Consider the following 22,380-nt stretch of genomic DNA (forward strand, 5'->3'; position numbering starts at 1 on the left):
ACAATGCAAAACCACTACACTAACGGCACCCTAAATAAGGAAATTCCAGGCCCACAGAGTTCCCTTCGCCTATTTTATTCCTCCTTGGTATCCTCTGCCTACAGACATTCTAGCAAAATGATGAATTACCAGATTACACAATTCAGGGCCACAAGAGGTACTGCTGGGTACTTATTATTATTATTTTTACAAAGGACAAGATTCAAAATAATTTAACCGCATACCCATGGGAACAAAAAGAGGAACAAAAGGTAGAAATGGCATGAAGATTTATTGGCTTTTATAAATGAGAAGAAAATCAGCCTTTGTGTGCCATTAACACCTGTCCTTGGAGGTTGAATCGTTTGAGGGGAAAGCCTCCACTAATTACCTGCAACATTTATTCACCAAATACCTAGTTTGTAGCCTTGAAAAACAAGGACTCCCAGTCTTCATCCCCATTTCACTGATGAGATAACTGAGGCACGGAGAAGTGAAGGGACTTGGCCGAGGTCACACAGCGGACAAGTGACGGAGCTGGGGTTAGATCCCAGGTTCTTCCGACTCCTGGGCCCGTGCTCTATCACTCCATGGGAGCCGCTCTCCCCTTGAGCTTGGTTCGGCCATGGTTGGAGCGTGGCAGATGTGGTGATGGGGGAACCCTCGCACACAGCTAGAATTTCTGGAGCTGGCAGGTGGGCACAGAAGTTTCCCGGTGGGACCCCGGAGGAGGTTTGCTTCAGGCAGTAGAGGGGAAATGGGGACATAGCCTGTTCAGCATCTTGGTCTAAAATGGACAGCCCGGGGCGGCAGGTGGGCAGATGGGAAGAGGCTGTCCGAAGTAGGAAAGATTGGCGTTAAAGACAAAATAGGAGAGGGGAGAAAACTGAAAACTGGGCCCTAGAAGTCACTCGGAGCCCTGTGTTTTCCACTTCCCAGATGTTGGGTGCCATGTCCTTTCTGGGGTACGGAGCTGTGGGCCCACTGTCTCTCACCCCTGTTCCCCAACATTTGAAAAGCCATAAGAAGGAGCCCAGTTGTCTTTAGAGGTCCTGAGGACCGGCATTGGTCTGGCCCGGCTTGGCCCTCAGAAAGCATCTGGGAACACAGGTATTTGTTAAGCGCTTGCTATGGGTCAAGCACTGTTCTAAGCGCTGGGGTAGATACAAATTAATCAAGTCGGACAGAGCCCCTGTCTTACAAGGGGCTCACAGTCTAAGTAGAAGGGACAACAGGTTTTGAATCCCCAGCATACAGAGGAGGAAACTTGTCGGCTGACTGGCTGAAGACATTCCTCGTGGGTCTCCCTGTTCTTCAGGCAGGGGTGACAGTCCTCTCCTCCATCTCCCTCTTCTATTTCCTGGAACTCTAAACCCTGGGCCCGGGCTTAGAGTTGACAGGCCAAGCAAACAGGGCCAAACGGGCAATGCCAGTGGCAACAATAATCCCTTGAAGTGCCCAGGACTGTCAATCTCCCAAATGCTTTCCCAGCAATGACCTCATTTCATCCTCTCCACATTCGGGGAGGAAGCGGTTATTGTCCCCATTTTACGGTTAAAAAAACTGAGGCACAGAGAGAGGTCACGAAACTTGGTTGAGGTCACCCAGTGGGCCAGGGGCGGAGCTGGGGGGGGTCTCCTGGCTTCCAGGGTTGTGCTCTAGCAATTAGGCCACGCTACATCCTCATCAGTTCAGTGGTTGGAGGATTTGAAACTTTTTCAGCAGGAGACCTCTCTAAGACCACCACAAGCCAGCGAAGGGTTAGGATCTGGTTACCTGAGTCGGGATTCATTCAGTTGTATCTATTGAGCGCTTACTGTGTACAGAGCACTGTACTAAGCGCTTAAGCGGGATGCAGTGACCTTCTGATGATTGCTGAGATCGCCGCCCCCCAAATCCTGGTCCCCAGGAGCAGAGGAACGATTAGAAATGGGTTTAATGGCCTGAGAGGGATTGTTTGATTTTGATATGGCACAGACAAGCTCTCTAGGACATCAGGAAACGTGGGGAGGAGGCTCTCGGCCTTCTGAAGCCTGGCTCAACTGTTCTATTTAGTACAGTGCTCTGCACATAGTAAGCGCTCAATAAATACGATTGATGATGATGAGAAGCAGAAACTGAGGCAGGTGGACAGACAGATTTAGGGGACCAGGTCAAAGTCTCCCTAAGATGTCCAAGAGCCAGCCCCACTCACTCGCAAATAAACCCTCCCTTCCACACTCGCTACCGAATCTCTCCCACCCAGACCGTTCACCTTTTCAAAAACATGGCAGAGGAAGGCTCTTAAAGGCTTTTTTTTAGGGCTTTTAGGAGAAGTCCCGATTCGAACCCTTGACGGTTTCGGTAACCTAAGGAATACGCTCTGGTCGGATGCGCCAAGTGGAAACCCCCCTCCCTACCAATCTCTAGAGGCAGAGAGAAAAATCAACAGCTACGGCTGGTTTATGAGCGGACTTCAGAGCTCTGTACAAAAATAGATTGCCACGTCCACGCAACTGTTCTAAGAAATCTCTGGGGAGGGTGAGGCCGCCGTCCCCGAAAGGAATAATCCATCTTGTCCCAGTCCCTTCCTGGGACAAGCGCAAAGCAAATTCCTCTGCCAGATGGTGCCGGTCTTCTCCTTCTGGGTTGATAAACGCGGGCAGGACGATAGTATCCTCAGAGAGCCCGGCCAGGCCCGTGGCTATCTGCAAGCGCACGACTCCACTGTCATGTTGGGGTAGAGCTTCAGTACCACGTTCCTGTTCTCGTCGAAGAAGAGGATGCTGAGGGGAGACATCCTCTCCGGCACGCAGCAGGGCTCGGGAATGCCGGGGACCACACCCACGGCCCTCACGATGCTCTGGATGGTGGCGTGGTTGGAAGGTTTTAGGGCCTAGAGGAGAGGAGGAGGGGAAGAAGGAGGATGAGGAGAGGAGACAGAAACAGGCAGGTAGGTGGGATCTTGGTTTTGAGGGATTCAGGAAAAGGCCAGGTCATTTTACAAATTCAAAGCAGGAGGAGGCCAGGCCCTCGGAGCATTCCAGCTGGGAACTGTCCCTGGGGCAGACAGACAATCCATCCCTAGGTCTGGTCTAGTCCCTCAGGTTCAGGGTAAAAAAAGGAAAAGTCAAGCGAGAGGGGAAATGTGGACTCCAGCCATGGCCAGGAGTGATTTCTTGTTTTTCTGGTCTGGTGTTTGTTGTTTCTGGTGTCTGGTTTTGTTCTGATTCATTCATTCATTCAGTCGTACTTATTGAGCGCTCACTGTGTGCAGAGCACTGTACTAAGCGCTTGGGAAGTACAAGTTGGCAACATATAGAGACGGCCCCTACCCAACAGCGGGCTCACAGTCTAGAAGACTTAACACCTGTCCACATGTTTTGTTTTGTTGTCTGTCTCCCCATTCTAGGCTGTGAGCCCACTGTTGGGTAGGGACCGTCTCCATATGTTGCCAACTTGGACATCCCAAGCGCTTAGTCCAGTGCTCTGCACACAGTAAGTGCTCAATAAATACGATTGAATGAATGAATGAATATTAACTACTTACAATGCGTCAAATGCCGTACTGAGCGCTGAGATAAATACAATATAAGCAGAATGGGTACAGCCCCTATCCAGGTAGGGCTCGCCTAAGAGGGAAGGAAAATGGTCATTTTAATCCTTTTTTTTGTGGAAGAGGAATCTGAGGCACAGATGATTTTAATGTGTTTGCGCCACATCATTAAGCAAACGGCAGAACTGGGATTAGAATCCCGGTCTCCTGGCTCTCAGGCCCATGCTTTTTCCACTCAGTCATGTTGTTTCTTTGAAAACGAGGAATTGAGAGATGTCTGGGGCTGTTGCTGTTCTGAAACCGGTGTCCCCGTCCCCCCGTCTCCCTGCCCCCGTGGGACGGTGATGATGATGATGATGATGCTGGCATTTGTTAAGCGCTTACTATGTGCCAAGGACTGTTCTAAGCGCCGGGGTAGATTCAAGGTGATCAGGTTGTCCCACGTGGGGCTCACAGTCTTCATCCACATTTTAGTCATTCATTCAATCGTATTTATTGAGTGCTTACCGTGTGCAGAGCACTGTACTAAGCGCTTGGGAAGTACAGGTCGGCAACATACAGAAATGGTCCCTACCCAACAACGGGCTCACAGTCTAGAAGATGAGGTAACTGAGGCCCAGAGAAGTGAAGTGGCTTGCCCAAAGTCACACAGCTGACAAGTGGCAGAGCCGGGATTAGAACCCACGACTCCAGTGGCTACCAATCAATCTGCGCATCAGGAAGAAACTCCTCACCCTGGGCTTCAAGGCTGTCCAACCCCTCGCCCCCTCCTACCTCATCTCCCTTCTGTCCTTCTCCAGCCCAGCCCGCACCCTCCTCTCCTCTGCCACTAATCTCCTCCCCGTACCTCGTTCTCGCCTTTCCCGCCATCGACCCCCGGCCCACGTCCTCCCCCGGGCCTGGAATGCCCCCAATCCCTCTGCCCATCCACCAAGCTGGCTCTCTTCCTCCCTTCAAGGCCCTACTGAGAGCTCACCTCCTCCAGGAGGCCTTCCCACACTGAGCCCCTTCCTTCCTCTCCCCCTCGTCCCCCTCTCCATCCCCCCATCTTACCTCCTTCCCTTCCCCACAGCACCTGTATATAGGTATATATGCTTGTACATATTTATTACTCTATTTATTTTACTTGTATATATCTATTCTATTTATTTTGTTAGTATGTTTGGTTTTGTTCTCTGTCTCCCCCTTTCAGACTGTGAGCCCACTGTTGGGTAGGGACTGTCTCTAGATGTTGCCAACTTGGACTTCCCAAGCACTTAGTACAGCGCTCTGCACACAGTAAGCGCTCAATAAATATGATTGATTGATTGATTGACCTCTGACTCTTATGGTGGACGGAGGTAGGGCAGTTTCTGTTCTGAGAGGAGTATTTCTGTTTCCCTGCCCCTGTGGGATGGTCCATAGCGGATGGAGGCAGGGCAGCTTCTGGGTCCCTGAAGACCCAGAGGGAGACGTCTAGCTGGGACGCTTCTCGAGCTTTCCGTTACGTGTTTTACAAAATCCAGGCGACCGGAAAACCTGTCCTCCTGCTTCTCTGCTGCAGAGCTCGGCTACACACGCCCACGGGCTCAACACTAGCCCAGGAGCTGAAGTGGAGGCCCCCGTAGCCTCAGTCTCCCCCAGGAGGGATGAAGGACATTTCCCAGACTGGTCAGCCATCCCGCCCACCCCCAGCCCTCCGGGCCCAGCAGCGTTCATTCATTCAATCGTATTTATTGAGCACTTACTGTGTGCAGAGCGCTGTACTAAGCGCCGTACTAAGCGCGTTACAGCCCCGGTGCCTGGGAAGGACTTCGAGTTTAAAGCTTGGTTCCCCAATTACACTGGGAAAAGTGGCCCCACTGAACGCTGTTGGTTAGAGAAGCAGCGTGGCTCAGTGGAAAGAGCCCAGGCTTTGGAGTCAGAGGTCATGGGTTCAAATCCCGGCTCCGTCAATTGTCAGCTGTGTGACTTTGGGCAAGTCGCTTCACTTCTCTGGGCCTCAGTGACCTCATCTGTAAAATGTGGGTTAAGACTGTGAGCCCCCCGGGGGACAACCTGTTCACCTTGTAACTTCCCCAGCGCTTAGAACAGTGCTTTGCACATAGTAAGCGCTTAATAAATGCCATCATTACTATCAGTATCAGTAAGAAGGTGTCACCTGGAGTGGCCCACCCACTTCACCAAGGCCTTAGGTCCTCAGCACTGAGGCATGGGGACCCCACAGAGGAGAGATGCAGCGTGGACTACTGGATAGAGCCTGGGCCCCGGAGTCAGAAGGACCTGGGTTCTAAACCCGGCTCCGCCTCTTGTCTGGAGAAGCGGCGTGGCCCCGTGGAAAGAGCCCGGGCTTGGAAGTCAGAGGTGGTGGGTTCTAATCTCGGCTCTGCTACTTGTCAGCTGTGTGACTTCGGGCAAGTTACTTCACTTCTCTGGGCCTCAGTTGCCTCCTCTGGAAAACGGGGATGAAGATGGTGAGCCCCACTTGGGAAAACCTGATCACCTTGTATCTCCCCAGCGCTTAGAACAGTGCTTGGCACAAAGTAAGTGCTTAACAAATACCCTTATTATTATTATTATTGTCTGCTGTGTGACCTTGGGGAGTCAAGGTCTATTTATCTATCTATTCTGATGGTTTTTGACAACTGTCTACTTGTTTTGTTTTGTTGTCTATCTCCCCCGTCTAGACTGTGAGCCCATCGTTGGGTAGGGACTGTCTCTATATGTTGCTGACTTGCACTTCCTAAGCGCTTAGTACAGTGCTCTGCACACAGTAAGCGCTCAATAAATATGATTGAGTGAATGAATGAATGTGTCACTTCACTTCTCTGGGCCTCAGTTACATCGCCTGTCAAATTCATTCATTCATTCATTCATTCATACAATCGTATTTATTTAGCGCTTACTGTGTGCAGAGCACTGGACTAAGCGCTTGGGAAGTCCAAGTTGGCAACATATAGAGACGGTCCCTACCCAACAGTGGGCTCCCAGTCTAGAAGGGGGAGGCAGAGAACAAAACAAAACATATTAACAAAATAAAATAAATAGAATATGTACAAATAAAATAGAGTAATAAATCCGTACAAACATATATACATATGTACGCTGTGGGGAGGGGAAGGAGGTAAGGCAGGGGGCATGGCGAGGGGGAGGAGGAGGAGAGGAATGAATTGAATTCATTCAATTCATTCAATAGTATTTATTGAGCGCTTACTGTGTGCAGAGCACTGGACGAAGCGCTTGAGAAGTACAAGTTGGCAACATATGGAGATGGTCCCTACCCAACAACGGGCTCACAGTCTCGAAGGGGGAGACAGACAACAAAACAAAACACATGGACAGGTGTCAAGTCGTCAGAACAAATAGAAGGAAAGCTAGATGCACATCATTAACAAAATAAATAGAATAGTAAATACGTACAAGTAAAATAAGACTGTGAGCCCCGTGTGGGCCAGGGACTGAGTCCATCCCAATTACTCTATTTATTTATTTCACTTGTACATATTCTATTTATTTTATTTTGTTAATATGTCTTGTTTTGTTCTCTGTCTCCCCCTTCTAGACTATGAGCCCACTGTTGGGTAGGGACCGTCTCTATATGTTGCCAACTTGGACTTCCCAAGCGCTTAGTCCAGTGCTCTGCACACAGTAAGCGCTCAATAAGTACGATTGAATGAATGAATGAATGAATGTGTGACCAGGCAAATTACTTCACTTCTCTGGGCCTCAGTTGCCTCATCTGGAAAACGGGGACGAAGACTGTGAGCCCCACGTGGGACAACCTGATCACCTTGTATCTCCCCAGCGCTTAGAACAGTGCTTGGCACAAAGTAAGCACTTAACAAATACCATTATGATTATTATTATCGTCTGCTGTGTGACCTTGGGGAGTCAAGGTCTATTTATCTGTCTATTCTGACGGTTTGGTTTTGTTGCCTGAGTCCCAACGCTCAGCACAGCGCCCAGTACCGAGTAAGCGCTTAACAAATACCACTTTTATATTATTGTTTGGCGATGTGGCATTTCCTTGCTTGGACTCAGATTTAGTGGTTAAGAGTCAAAAAGCCCTCAGGGTCCCTGTGTTCTCACCAATCCTGGATTTATCCCTTTTAGACTGTGAGCCCACTGTTGGGTAGGGACTGTCTCTATATGTTACCAATTTGTACTTCCCAAGTGCTTAGTACAGTGCTCTGCACACAGTAAGCGCTCAATAAATACGATTGATGATGATGATATATCCGCAGGGCCTTCTGAGCTGCTGCCCAGCCAGGCTCTGAATGATGAGCAGTTTGCAGTTTGGTGATTTCCTCTGGCCTGGGGTTGACGCCACCAGAAAGATTTCCGGCCCACAGGAGGGTCATCCGGAGTCCAGTTCGGCTAACAGCGCTGAGGCTTCAGCGGAGTTATAATAATAATAATGATGATGGCATTTATTAAGTGCTCACTATGTGCAAAGCACTGTTGTAAGCGCTAGGAAGCTCACCTCCTCCAGGAGGCTTTCCCAGACTGAACCCTCCCTTTTTCCTCTCCTCCCTCGGTCCCCATCGCCCCCCTCCCTCCCTCTGCCCTACCCCTTCCCCTCCCCACAGCACTTGCATATATTGGTACATATTGATTAGTCTATTTTATTTGTACATATTGATTTTATTAATGATGTGTATATAGCTCTAACTCTTTATTCTGATGGTATATAGCTATAACTCTATTTATTCTGATGGTATTGTTAAGCACTTGGTATGTTCTGTTCTAAGCGCTGTTCTAAACGCTGGGGGGAATACAAGGTAATCAGGTTGTCCCACATAGGGCTCACAGTCTTCATCCCCATTTTCCAGATGAGGGAACTGAGGCCCAGAGAAGTGAAGTGACTTGCCCAAAGTCACCCAGCTGACAAGCGGCAGGGCCGGGATGAGAACCGGAGCCCCATCCCCAGCCCGTCGGTTAGAATAATAATAATAATAGTAATAATCACGGTATTTGTTCAGCGCTTACTATTTGCCAAGCACTCATTCAGTCGTTCGTTCATTCAGCCGTATTTATTGAGCTCTTACTGTGTGCAGTGCGCTGTGCTAAGCACTGGGTTAGATAGGAGGTAATCAGGTTGTCTCATGTGGGATTCACAGTCTTGATCCCCATTTTATAGATGAGGTAACTGAGGCACAGAGAAGTGAAATGGCTTGCCCGAAGTCACACAGCAGACGAGGGGGAGAGGTGGGATTAGAACCCATGACCTCTGACTCCCAAGCCCGGGCTCTTTCTGCTGAGCAACGCTGCTTCGGATTGATAGAGAGGTGGGGAGGCTGGTTACTGATCACACAATGCACGTGCTCTCCCAGCCTGAATAATAATAATAATAATAATGATAGCATTTATTAAGCGCTTACTATGTGCAAAAGCACTGTTCTAAGAGCTGGAGAGGTTACAAGGTGATGAGGTTGTCCCACGGGGGGCTCCCAGTCTTCATCCCCATTTTCCAGATGAGGGAACTGAGGCCCAGAGAAGTGAAGTGACTTGCCCAGAGTCACCCGGCTGGCAAGTGGCGGAGCCGGGATTTGAACCCATGACCTCTGACTCCAAAGCCCGGGCTCTTTCCACTGAGCCACGCTGCTTCTCTAAGAATGGCCAGCGGATGGGGTGCAGGCTAAACGGGGGGAAAGTTGGGGGAGGGAGGGGTGTGTGTGTGTGTGTGTGTGTGTGTGTGTGTGTGTGTGTGTGTGTGTGTGTGTGTGTGTGTGTGTGTGTGTGTGTGTGTGTGTGTGTGTGTGTGTGTGTGTGTGTGTGTGTGTGTGTGTGTGTGTGTGTGTGTGTGTGTGTGTGTGAGACGTCAGCTCTGAGCCTCCTTTCCCGGCCTGCGCTGGGGACGGGGTTTGTGACTTCTTGCCCTGCATCATCAATCGTATTTATTGAGCGCTTACTGTGTGCAGAGCACTGTACTAAGCGCTTGGGAAGTACAAGTTGGCAACATATAGAGACGGTCCCTACCCAACAGATTCAGCCAGGCGGGCACAACAGAAGACAAAGTGGCAGAGTCGGGATTATCACCCTATTTATTTGCCCGTATTTACTATTCTATTTATTTTGTTAATAATAATAATGATGGCATTTGTTAAGCGCTTACTATGTGCAAAGCACTGTTCTAAGCGCTGGGAGGGATACAAGGTGATCAGGCTGTCTCACGTGGGGCTTACCCCCATCATCTCCATTTTACAGATGAGGTAACTGAGGTTCCGAGAAGTGAAGTGACTTGGCCAAGGTCACACAGCAGACGTATGGCGGAGCCGGGACTCGAACCCATGACCTCTGACTCCAAAGCCCGTGCTCTTTCCACTGAGTCACGCTGCTTCTCATGTCGTTAATTCATTCAATTCATTCATTCAATCGTATTTATTGAGCGCTTACTGTGTGCAGAACACTGTACTAAGCGCTTGGGAAGTTAATGATGTGCATATAGCTTTAATTCCATTTGTTCTGACGATTTTGACCCCTGTCTACAGGTTTTGTTTCCCCACTGAGAGCTCCCCTCCTCCAGGAGGCCTTCCCAGACTGAGCCCCCTTTTTCCTCTCCTCCTCCCCGTTCCCCTCTGCCCTACCTCCTTCCCCTCCCCACAGCACTTATATATATTTGTACAGATTTATTACTCTATTTTACTTGTTCATATTTATTATTCTATTTATTTTGTTAATGATGTGCATCTAATCAATCAATCAATCAATCATATTTATTGAGCACTTACTGTGTGCAGAGCACTGTACTAAGCGCTTGGGAAGTCCAAGTTGGCAACATATAGAGACGGCCCCTACCCAACAGTGGGCTCACAGTCTAAAAGGGGAAGACAGAGAACAAAACCAAACATACTAACAAAATAAAATAAATAGAATAGATAGGGACAAGTAAAATAAATAAATAAATAAATAGAGTAATAAATCTGTACAACCATATATCCATATATACAGGTGCTGTGGGGAAGGGAAGGAGGTAAGATGGGGGGGATGGAGAGGGGTACGAGGGGAAGCTTTATTTCTAAAGCTTTATTTATTTCTAGCTTTATTTCTGTTTGTTCTGATGACTTGACCCCCGTCCACATGTTTTGTTTTGTCATCTGTCTCCCCCTTCTAGACTGGGAGCCCATCATTGGGTAGGGACCGTTTCTGTATGTTGCCAACTTGGACTTCCCAAGCGCTTAGTACAGTGCTCTGCACACAGTAAGCACTCAATAAATACGATTGAATGAATGAATATGTTTGTACAGATTTATTACTCCATTTATTTTGCTTGTTCATATTTATTATTCTATTTATTTTGTTAATGATGTGCATCTAGCTTTATTTCTGTTTGTTCTGATGACTTGACACCTGTCCACATGTTTTGTCGTCTGTCTCCCCCTTCTAGACTGGGAGCCCGTCGTTGGGTAGGGACCATCTCTATATGTTGCCAACTTGGACTTCCCAAGCGCTTAGTCCAGTGCTCTGCACACAGTAAGCGCTCAATAAATACGATCGAATGAATGAATGAATGAATCTAGCTTTATTTCTGTTTGTTCTGACGACTTGACACCTGTCCACATGTTTTGTTTTGTCGTCTGTCTCCCCTTTCTAGACTGGGAGCCTGTTGTTGGGTAGGGACCGTCTCTATATGTTGCCAACTTGGGCTTCCCAAGCGCTTAATACAGTGCTCTGCACACAGTAAGCGCTCAATAAATACGATTGAGTGAATTGAATGAACGAATGAACATGGGTGTGAGAGCCCCTGAGTTCTTTGACGTCAGTGTGCGGCCCTGAGGCCGGGGCAAGGGAAAACAGAGCTGGGGGAGGTGGACAAGATGATGATGATGATAGCATTTATTAAGCGCTTACTATGTGCAAAGCACTGTTCTAAGCGCTGGGGAGGTTACAAGGTGATCAGGTTGTCCCATGGGGGGCTCACAGTCTTAATTCCCATTTTACAGATGAGGTAACTGAGGCACAGAGAAGTGAAGTGACTTGCCCAAAGTCACACAGCTGACAATTGGCAGAGCCGGGATTTGAACCCATGACCTCTGACTCCAAAACCCGCGCTCTTTCCACTGAGCCACGCTGCTTCTCATAAGACAGTCTTCTCACAAGACAGTGCGGAGACCTGACCCCTTAGCTCGGCACTGCCCCTCTCCCCTCTCATTCAGTCAATCGTATTTATTGAGCGCTTACTGTGTGCAGAGCACTGGACTAAGCGCTCTCGTTATCACTAGGCTAGCCACCCATTGCTTTGCTTTTCAGAATCATAATATTTGTTAAGCGCTTACTGAATAATACTATAGTTTCAGAATAATAGTATTTGTTAAGCGCTTACTATGTGCCCATCCCTGCTTCACCACCTCGTGTGTGACCTTGGGCAAGTCAGGTAACGTCTCTGTGCCTCAGTTACCACATCTGCAAAATGGGATTAAGACTGTGCGAGCCCTATGTAGGACATGTACCGTGAGCCAACTGATCATTTGGTTGATCTGCTCCCCCTTCTAGACCGTGAGCCCATTGTTGGGTGGCGGACGTCTCTGTATGCTGTTGATTTGTACTTCCCGAGCGCTTAGTACAGTGCTCTGCACACAGTAAGCGCTCAATAAATACGAATGAATGAAAAAAAAAACACTGTTCTAAGCATTGGGGTAGATACAAGGTAGGTTGTCCCACGTGGGACTCAGTCTTCATCCCCATTTTCCAGATGAGGTCACTGAGGCCCAGAGAAGTGAAGTGACCTGCCCAAAGTCACACAGCTGACAAGTGGTGGAGCTGGGATTGGAACGTACGACCTCTGACTCCCAAGCCCGGGCTCTTTCCACTAAGCCATGTTGCTTCACGTATCATTAGGCGCTTAGTACAGTGCTCTGCGCACGGTAAGCGCTCAATAAATACGATTGATGATGATTATTGTTGGGTAGGAACCATCTCTATATGTTGCCGATTTGTACTTCCCAAGCGCTCAGTACAGTGCTCCGCACCCGGAGAAGCAGCGTGGCTCAGTGGCAAGAGCCCGGGCTGGGAGTCAGAGGTCATGGGTTCTAATCCCGGCTCCGCCACTTAGCAGCTCTGTGACTCTGGGCAAGTCTGGGCCTCAGTGACCTCATCTGTCAAACGGGGATGAAGACCATGAGCCCCCCGTGGGACAACCTGATCACCTTATAATAATAATAATAGTGGCATTTATTAAGCGCTTACTATGTGCAGAGCACTGTTCTAAGCGCTGGGGAATTTACAAGGTGATCAGGTTGTCCCACGGGGGGCTCACAGTCTTCATCCCCATTTTGCAGATGAGGGAACTGAGGCCCAGAGCAGTTAAGTGACTTGCCCAAAGTCACACAGCTGACAAGTGGTGGAGCCGGGATTTGAACCCATGACCTCTGACTCCAAAGCCTGGGCTTTTTCCACTGAGCCACGCTGCTTCTCTATAATAATGGCATTTATATGTGCAAAGCACTGTTCTAAGCGCTGGGGAGGTTACCAGGTAATCAGGTTGTCCCATGTGGGGCTCACAGTCTTAATCCCCGTTTTACAGATGAGGGAACTGAGGCACAGAGAAGTGAAGTGGCGGGATTTGAACCCGTGACCTCGGACGCCAAAGCCTGTGCTCTTTCCACTGACCCACACTGCTTCTCTGTAATAGCAGCTATCCTCCTATCCTATCCTCCTATCCTACAGCTATCCTTGTATCCTCCCCAGCGCTTAGAACAGTGCTTAGCACATAGTAAGCGCTTAACAAATGCCGTCATCATTATTATAATAAATGCGATTGAATGAATGAATAAAGACTGAACTTCTGCCCTGCCCCACATCGTAGCAATACGAACGGTGGTCTTTATTAAGCGCTGTCTAAGGGTCAGGCAATGTCTTAACCCCCTCGTCCCCCTCTCCATCCCCCCCATCTTACCTCCTTCCCTTCCCCACAGCACCTGTATATATGTATATATGTTTGTACAATCAATCAATCAATCAATCAATCGTATTTATTGAGCGCTTACTATGTGCAGAGCACTGTACTAAGCGCTTGGGAAGTACAAATTGGCAACACATAGAGACAGTCCCTACCCAACAGTGGGCTCACAGTCTAAAAGGGGGAGACAGAGAACGGAACCAAACATACCAACAAAATAAAATAAATAGGATAGAAATGTACAAGTAAAATAAATAAATAAATAAATAAATAGAGTAATAAATATGTACAACCATATATACATATATACAGGTGCTGTGGGGAAGGGAAGGAGGTAAGATGGGGGGATGGAGAGGGGATGTACAGATTTATTACTCTATTTATTTATGTATTTTACTTGTACATATCTAATCTATTTATTCTATTTTGTTGGTATGTTTGGTTCTGTTCTCTGTCTCCCCCTTTTAGACTGTGAGCCCACTGTTGGGTAGGGACTGTCTCTATATGTTGCCAACTTGTACTTCCCAAGTGCTTAGTCCAGTGCTCTGCACACAGTAAGCGCTCAATAAATACGATTGATTGATTGATTGATTGATTAAGTGCTGATTCCTCTGCTTCAGAGCTCCTCAGGGGAGCGGGTTTGAGGGCTCAGAGGTGGGGGAATTTGGGGGTGCAAGGCAGAGCATCAGGGGCAGGGCACGAGGACACATGAAGAAGCACGGGAGAGAGCGGAGTGAGATCCCTATTTATTCTATTTTGTTAATATGTTTTGTTTTGTTGTCTTGTCTCCCCCTTCTAGACTGTGAGCCCACTGTTGGGTAGGGGCCGTCTCTATACGTTGCCGACTTGGACTTCCCAAGCGCTTAGGACAGGGCTCTGCACACAGGAAGCGCTCAATAAATACGATTGAATGAATGAATGAATGAATCCCTGGAGTCAGGGGCGCTTTGGCATTGGGCACCCAAGCTGAGGAGGACGGTGGATGCAGTTGGCTTCATATTCTAGGCCTGTGAGCCCCACATGGGACGGGGACTGTGCCCAACTCGATTTGCTCGAATCCACCCCAGCGCTTAGTACAGTGCCTGCCACAGAGAAAGTGCTTAACAAATAATAACAATAATAATGGTGGTATTTGTTAAGCACTTACTATTCATTCATTCATTCATTCAATCGTATTTATTGAGCGCTTACTGTGTGCAGAGCACTGGACTAAGTGCTTGGGAAGTACAAGTTGGCAACGTATAGAGACGGTCCCTACCCAACAGCGGGCTCACAGTCTAGAAGGGGGGCGGACAGTCTAGAAGGGGAAAAAAGTCGCACAGCTGACAAGTGGCGGAGCTAGGATTAGAACCCACAACCTCCGACTCCCAAGCCCGGGCTCTTTCCACTGAGCCACACCGCTTCTCTAACCACCAGACCGTAATCCTATCTAGTTCTCCAGCCCCTTTCCCCATTTCCCTGGGCCTCCTGACTTCTATTTCCCCGTCTCTTTCCCACAGGGTTCCTTGCCCCCCAACAGGCAACGACTGCCAGCTCCTCGAGGGCAGGGAACGTTTCTACCGTAGTCCCTGCCGCGGCAGAGAAGCAGAGTGGCTCAGTGGAAAGAGCCCGGGCTTTGGAGTCGGAGGTCAGGGGTTCAAATCCCGACGCCGCCAATTGTCAGCTGCGTGATTTTGGGCAAGTCACTTCGCTTCTCTGGGCCCCAGTGACCTCACCTGGAAAATGGGGATTAAGACTGTGAACTCCCCAGGAGACAACCTGATCACCTTGTACCTCCCCAGCGCCCAGAACAGTGCTTTGCACATAGTAAGCGCTTAATAAATATTATTATTGTTACCGTCCACTGCAGTGCTGCAGGGATGGCACTTCCTCTGGCCAGGAAGTCAGTCTTCTCCCTCCCGCCCACTGGCCGGTCAAAGCCCCAGGATGCCCAAGGAGGGCAAAGATGCGGCCATGTGGCACCGTGGGCAGGTCTGGTAGCAGGCACCGGGCAGGGGCACTAGGGAAACTCATGCCCCTTCAGGGCTGTGACCCCAGGCTGGAAGGCACCAAGTCCCGCAAAGCACCGTTCTAAGCGCTGGGGGGGATACAAGGTGAACAGGTTGTCCCACTTGGGGCTCACAGTCTTAATCCCCATTTTACAGATGAGGTCACTGAGGCACAGAGAAGCTAAGTGGCTTGGCCAAGTTCACACAGCTGACAAGTGGTGGAGCTGGGATTCGAACCCATGACCTCTGACTCCCAAGCCTGCATTCTTTCCATTCTCCCCACAGCACCTGTATATATGTATATATGGTTGTACATATTTATTACTCTATTTATTTATTTTACTTGTACATTTCTATCCTATTTATTTTATTTTGTTGGTATGTTTGGTTCTGTTCTCTGTCTCCCCCTTTTAGACTGTGAGCCCACTGTTGGGTAGGGACTGTCTCTATGTGTTGCCGATTTGTACTTCCCAAGCGCTTAGTACAGTGCTCTGCACATAGTAAGCGCTCAATAAATACGATTGATTGATTGATTGATTGATTGATTTCCACCGAGCCACGCTGCCTCGAATGCCATCATCATCATCATCATGGGTATGGACAGGCATGTGCAAATCTGATTCTGCGGTGTGCGCACGTGTGTATGATCTTGCGCTTGTGTGTGTGCACCCACTGTTGGGTAGGGACTGTCTCTATATGTTGCCAATTTGTACTTCCCAAGCGCTTAGTACAGTGCTCTGCACATAGTAAGCGCTCAGTAAATACGATTGATGATGATGCAAGCTCACCCCCAAATGGGCTCATTATTTTTGTCCGCATTTTCAGGGGTCGGGGCCAGCAGGCTCGTTTCCAATGCAGAACTACCGTCCCGTTTGAGAGCAACAACAGTTCCGTATTCTTTAGGGTGGGGGGATATACGTATATATGTTTGTAGGTATTACTCTATTTATTTGTTTATTTTATTTGTACATATTTATCCTATTTATTTTATTTTGTTAATACGCTTTGTCTTGTTCTCTGTCTCCCCCTTCTAGACTGTGAGCCTACTGTTGGGTAGGGACTGTCTATACGTTGCCGACTTGTACTTCCCAAGTGCTTAGTCCAGTGCTCTGCACATAGTAAGCGCTCAATAAATACAATTGATTGATTGCTCTGCACACAGTAAGCACTCAATAAATATGATCGAATGAATGAATGAATTAACGGGGAGGGAATGGGGTGAAAATCCAGGGTCCCACTGGGTTTTAAATCTCAGTAAGCCCTGGCCAGCCTACCCAGTGCCCTCTCCTTGCCCTCTTTTTCCTCCCACACTTCCACACCCCTGAGTCGGCCCCAACCCCGACCTCACCGGAGGGTTGCGAGCCAAAGCGTTCATTCAGTCGTACTTATTGAGCACTTACTCTGTGCAGAGCACTGCACTAAGCGCTTCCAGAAACCGGCCTGCGGTCCCCGGGAGCTCCCACATCCCGCATCCCAGAGAGGAGCAATGGCAGCGATGGCATCTGAGCACATCGCACTGCCCTAAACGCTGGGAGAACTACTCCGTCTGCCGAGATTCGTTCAGCCAGAGGTCGTACCTTCGGCATGGGGAACTGGCAGGCCCCGGCGCAGTAGAAGGCGTCGAAAGACTTGGGGGAGATAATCCACTCGCTCCAGCCGATGTCGGCAAAATCCACTTTGAGATAGCGGCGGGCGCAGTTCCGCGGCTCATCCCACTGCTTCCTCCGCGCCTGCGTTAGGGTCCGTTCGTCGAACTGCAGGATCTGGCTCTTCCGCTCCTGCTTCTTCCTGGGCTTCTTCCTGCTCTTCCCGGGCTGGGCCTGCAGGCTCAGGTAGGGCTGCTTCCCGTCCCCGGCCCAGCCTCCGGCCCAGCCTCTGCCGCCCCGGACCCCGGTCCCCGGGAGCTCGTTGTCCTGCAGGGGTTGCGCGGGGCCGGTGGAGCGTCTTCGACGTCGAGGCCCCGGGAGGGGAGCCCGGAAGAGCGCGTGGTGCTCGGGCCCGGGGAGATGCGCGTGTGGTGGGCCACGGCGCTTGGGCCTGGAGAGGGATGTAACGTGGCGCTCGAGCCCGGAGGGGAGCACGTGCGGCGGGTCGTGGCGCTCGGGCCTGGAGAGGTGAACGTGTGGTGGCCCGTGGTGCCTGTGCCTGGAGGTGGGTGAAACGTGGCGCTTGAGCCCAGCGGGGAGCACGTGCGGCGGGTTGTGGTACTCGGGCCCGGAGAGGGATGTAGCGTGGTGCTCGGGCCCGGAAAGGGGCACGTGTGGTGGGTTGTGGTGCTCGGGCCCGGAGAGGAGCACGTGTGGTGGTCCGTGGCGTTCGGGCCCGGAGAGGGATGTCCCGTGGCGCTCAGGCCCAGAGAGGGGCATGTGTGGTGGTCCGTGGCGCTCGGGCCCAGAGAGGGCTGTAATTTGGCGCTCAGGCCCGGAGAGGGGCACTTGTGGTGGCCCGTGGAGCTCGGCCCCGGAGAGGGGCACTTGTGGTGGCCTGTGGAGCTCGGGCCCAGAGAGGGCTGTCCCGTTGCTCTCGGGCCCGGAGAGGGGCACTTGTGGTGGCCCATGGAGCTCGGGCCTGGAGAGGGATGTAATGTGGCGCTCGGGCCCGGAGGTGAGCACATGCGGCGGGTCGTGGCGCTTGGGCCCAGAGAGGGGCACTTGTGGCGGGTTGTGGCGCTCAGGCCCGGAGAGGGATGTAATGTGTTGCTTGGGCCCGGAAAGGGGCACGTGCAGTGTCCCATGGCGCTCAGGCCTGGAGAGAGATGTAACGTGGCGCTTGGGCCCGGAGAGGGACACTTGTGGCGGGTTGTGGTGCTCAGGCCCGGAGAGGGATGTAATGTGGTGTTCAGGCCCGGAAAGGGGCACGTGCGGTGTCCTGTGGCGCTTGGGCCTGGAGAGGGATGTAACGTGGCGCTCGGGCCCGGAGAGGGGCACTTGTGGTGGGTTGTGGCGCTCAGGCCCGGAGAGGGACGTAACGTGGCGCTCGGGCCCAGAGAGGGATGTAACATGTTGCTTGGGCCCAGAAAGGGGCACTTGTGGTGTCCCGTGTCGCTTGGGCCCGGAGAAGGGCACTTGTGGTGGGTTGTGGCGCTCGGGCCCGGAGAGGGATGTAACGTGTTGCTCGGGCCCAGAGAGGGGCACTTGTGGAGGGTTGTGGTGCTCAGGCCCGGAGAGGGGCACGTGTGGTGGGTCGTGGCGCTCGAGCCCAGAGGGGAGCACATGTGGTGGCCAGGGTCGCTCGGGCCCGGAGAGGGGCACTTGTGGCGGGTTGTGGCGCTCAGGCCCGGAGAGGGATGCAACGTGTTGCTTGGGCCCAGAAAGGGGCACTTGTGGTGTCCCGTGTGGCTCGGGCCTGGAGAGGGATGTAACGTGTTGCTCGGGCCCAGAGAGGGGCACTTGTGGAGGGTTGTGGTGCTCAGGCCCGGAGAGGGGCACGTGTGGCGGGTTGTGGTGCTCGAGCCCAGAGGGGAGCACATGTGGTGGCCAGTGTTTCTCGGGCCCGGAGAGGGGCACTTGTGGCGGGTTGTGGTGCTCGGTCCCGGAGAGGGACACTTGTGGTGGGTTGTGGCGCTCAGGCCCGGAGAGGGGCACGTGTGGCGGGTCGTGGCGCTCGAGCCCAGAGGGGAGCACATGTGGTGGCCAGTGTTTCTCGGGCCCGGAGAGGGGCACTTGTGGGGGGTTGTGTCGCTCGGGCCCGGAGAGGGATGCAACGTGTTGCTTGGGCCCAGAGAGGGGCACTTGTGGTGTCCCGTGTGGCTCTTTCTGGGGGTCAGGGCGTCCAGTCCATTGCCCCGGCCAGGCCGAAGCGCCCCCTGCCGGCCCGGAGAGGGCCGAGTCGTTGGCGAACACCAGGATGTAGGGCGGCTGCGCGGGCGGCCGGGGCCGGGCGGCTCCGCGGCGCCCCCCGGCGGCGATGGTGACGCCCAGCAGGCGGCGGCCGGCGGCCGTGGCCGCGCGCAGGGCCCGCGTGATGTCGCGCGCCTGCCAGCCCGGCTCGGCCCGCGCAGCCGCAGTGGCGGCGAGGGGGAAGGGGCGGCTCGCCGGCGGCCTCTGGCGGCCGGGCCGGGAAGGGCTCCAGGCCGCCAGGGCGATGCGCAGCCGGCCGGGCCGGGAGCAGGCCCAGGGTGGGCGGCAGGACTCTTGGGCGTCCAGTACGTCCCCCGTGGAGTAATGCAGCCAGGCCGACAAGATGTCCTCGGACTTGCTCAGGGAGCTCAGGTTAAAAACATGCAGCTCCGGCCCGCCCGGCTTCCCTGAAAGAGAGGACACGCTCGTAGTCCACATACTGACTACTGTTGGGTAGGGACCGACTCTCTATGTTGCCAACTTGGACTTCCCAAGCGCTTAGTACAGTGCTCTGCACACAGGAAGCGCTCAATAAATACGACTGAATCAATGAATGCATTGTATGATGGAATAAATTCAATGATTGAATGAATGAAGGCCTCCAGCTGGCCTTCCCAGACTGAGCCCAGACTGAGCATCTCTAAGCGCTTAGTACAGTGCTCTGCACATAGTAAGCGCTCAATAAATACGATTGATTGATTGATTGAGCCCCCTCTTTCCTCTCCCCATCGCACCTGTATATATGTTTGTATGTATTTATTATTATATTAATTTTACTTGCACATATTTATTCTGTTTCTTTTGTTGGTATGTTTTGTTGTCTGTCGTCTCCCCCTTCTAGACTGTGAGCCCACTGTTGGGTAGGGACCATCTCTATGTGTTGCCGACTTGGACTTCCCAAGCGCTTAGTACAGTGCTCTGGACACAGTAAGCGCTCAATAAATACGATTGAATGAATGAATGAACAGTAAGCGCTCAATAAATACGATTGCATGAATGAATGGATTGAATGAATTCAATGATTGAATGAATGAAGGCCTCCAGCAGGTCTTCCCAGACTGAGCCCCCTCTTTCTTCTCCCCAAAGCACCTGTATATATGTTTGTATGTATTTATTACTCTATTAATTTTATTTGTACATATTTATTCTATTTCTTTTATTTTGTTAGTATGTTTTGCTGTCTGTCGTCTCCCCCTTCTAGACTGTGAGTCCGCTGTTGGGTAGGGACTGTCTCTATGTGTTGCCGACTTGGACTTCCCAAGCGCTTAGTACAGTGCTCTGCGCACAGTAAGCGCTCAATAAATACGATTGAATGAATGAATGCACAGTAAGCGCTCAATAAATACGATTCCATGAATGAATGGATTGAATGATTGAATGAATTCAATGATTGAATGAATGAAGGCCTCCAGCAGGCCTTCCCAGGCTGAGCCCCCTCTTTCCTCTCCCCATCGCACCTGTGTATATGTTTGTATGTATTTATTACTCTATTAATTTTATTTGTACATATTTCTTTTATTTTGTTAGTATGTTTTGCTGTCTGTCGTCTCCCCCTTCTAGACTGTGAGTCCGCTGTTGGGTAGGGACCGTCTCTATGTGTTGCCGACTGGGACTTCCCAAGCGCTTAGTACAGTTCTGTGCACACAGTAAGCGCTCAATAAATACGATTGAATGAATGAACAGTAAGCGCTCAATAAATACGATTGCATGAATGAATGGATTGAATGATTGAATGAATTCAATGATTGAATGAATGAAGGCCTCCAGCAGGCCTTCCCAGGCTGAGCCCCCTCTTTCCTCTCCCCATCGCACCTGTGTATATGTTTGTATGTATTTATTACTCTATTAATTTTATTTGTACATATTTATTTTATTTTGTTAGTATGTTTTGCTGTCTGTCGTCTCCCCCTTCTAGACTGTGAGTCCGCTGTTGGGTAGGGACCGTCTCTATGTGTTGCCGACTGGGACTTCCCAAGCGCTTAGTACAGTGCTCTGCACACAGTAAGCGCTCAATAAATACGATTGAATGAATGCACAGTAAGCGCTCAATAAATACGATTGCATGAATGAATGGATTGAATGATTGAATGAATTCAATGATTGAATGAATGAAGGCCTCCAGCAGGCCTTCCCAGACTGAGCCCCCTCCTTCCCCTCCCCATCGCACCTGTATATATGTTTGTATGTATTTATTACTCATTAATTTTATTTGTACATATTTATTTTATTTTGTTAGTGTGTTTTGTTGTCTGTCGTCTCCCCCTTCTAGACTGTGAGCCCACTGTTGGGTAGGGACCATCTCTATGTGTTGCCGACTTGGACTTCCCAAGCGCTTAGTACAGTTCTGTGCACACAGTAAGCGCTCAATAAATACGATTGAATGAATTAACTAAGCGCTCAATAAATACGATTGCATGAATGAATGGATTGAATGATTGAATGAATTCAATGATTGAATGAATGAAGGCCTCCAGGAGGCCTTCCCAGACTGAGCCCCCTCCTTCCCCTCCCCAAAGCACCTGTATATATGTTTGTATGTATTTATTACTCTATTAATTTTATTTGTACATATTTATTCTATTTATTTTATTTTGTTAGTATGTTTTGCTGTCTGTCGTCTCCCCCTTCTAGACTGTGAGCCCGCTGTTGGGTAGGGACCGTCTCTATGTGTGGCCGACTTGGACTTCCCAAGCACGTAGTACAGTGCTCTGCACACAGTAAGTGCTCAATAAATACGATTGAATGAATGAACAGTAAGCGCTCAATAAATACGATTGCATGAATGAATGGATTGAATGATTGAATGAATTCAATGATTGAATGAATGAAGGCCTCCAGCAGGCCTTCCCAGACTGAGCCCCCTCCTTCCTCTCCCCCTCCTTCCCCCTCCTTCCCCTCCCCAAAGCACCTGTATATATGTATATATGTTTGTATGTATTTATTACTCTATTAATTTTATTTGTACATATTCTATTTATTTTATTTTGTTAGTATGTTTTGTTTTGTTGTCTGTCTCCCCCTTCTCGACTGTGAGCCCGCTGTTGGGTAGGGACCGTCTCTAGATGTTGCCGACTTGGACTTCCCAAGCGCTTAGTACAGCGCTCTGCACACAGTAAGCGCTCAATAAATGCGATTGAATGAATGAATGAATGAGTCACTTCA

At 50.4% G+C, this 22,380-nt stretch overlaps 1 protein-coding gene across 1 annotated transcript in view; it reads right to left on the reverse strand.

The window, feature by feature from the left end:
- Positions 1-1,156: 1,156 nt before the first annotated feature.
- Positions 1,157-22,380, reverse strand: part of BMP3 (bone morphogenetic protein 3) — a 33,536-nt gene continuing 12,312 nt past the window's right edge. Inside the window, exons 2-3 of the mRNA XM_038758786.1 lie at positions 16,957-19,625; positions 1,157-2,854 (exon numbers count right to left, since the gene is read on the reverse strand). Of these exons, the coding sequence (XP_038614714.1) occupies positions 2,663-2,854; positions 16,957-19,625 (2,861 nt within the window). The 3' untranslated portion in view covers positions 1,157-2,662. The remainder of the gene's footprint in view (positions 2,855-16,956; positions 19,626-22,380) is intronic.

This window comes from Tachyglossus aculeatus, chromosome 17 (genome assembly GCF_015852505.1).
Source record: "Tachyglossus aculeatus isolate mTacAcu1 chromosome 17, mTacAcu1.pri, whole genome shotgun sequence".
Lineage (NCBI taxonomy): Eukaryota > Metazoa > Chordata > Mammalia > Monotremata > Tachyglossidae > Tachyglossus > Tachyglossus aculeatus.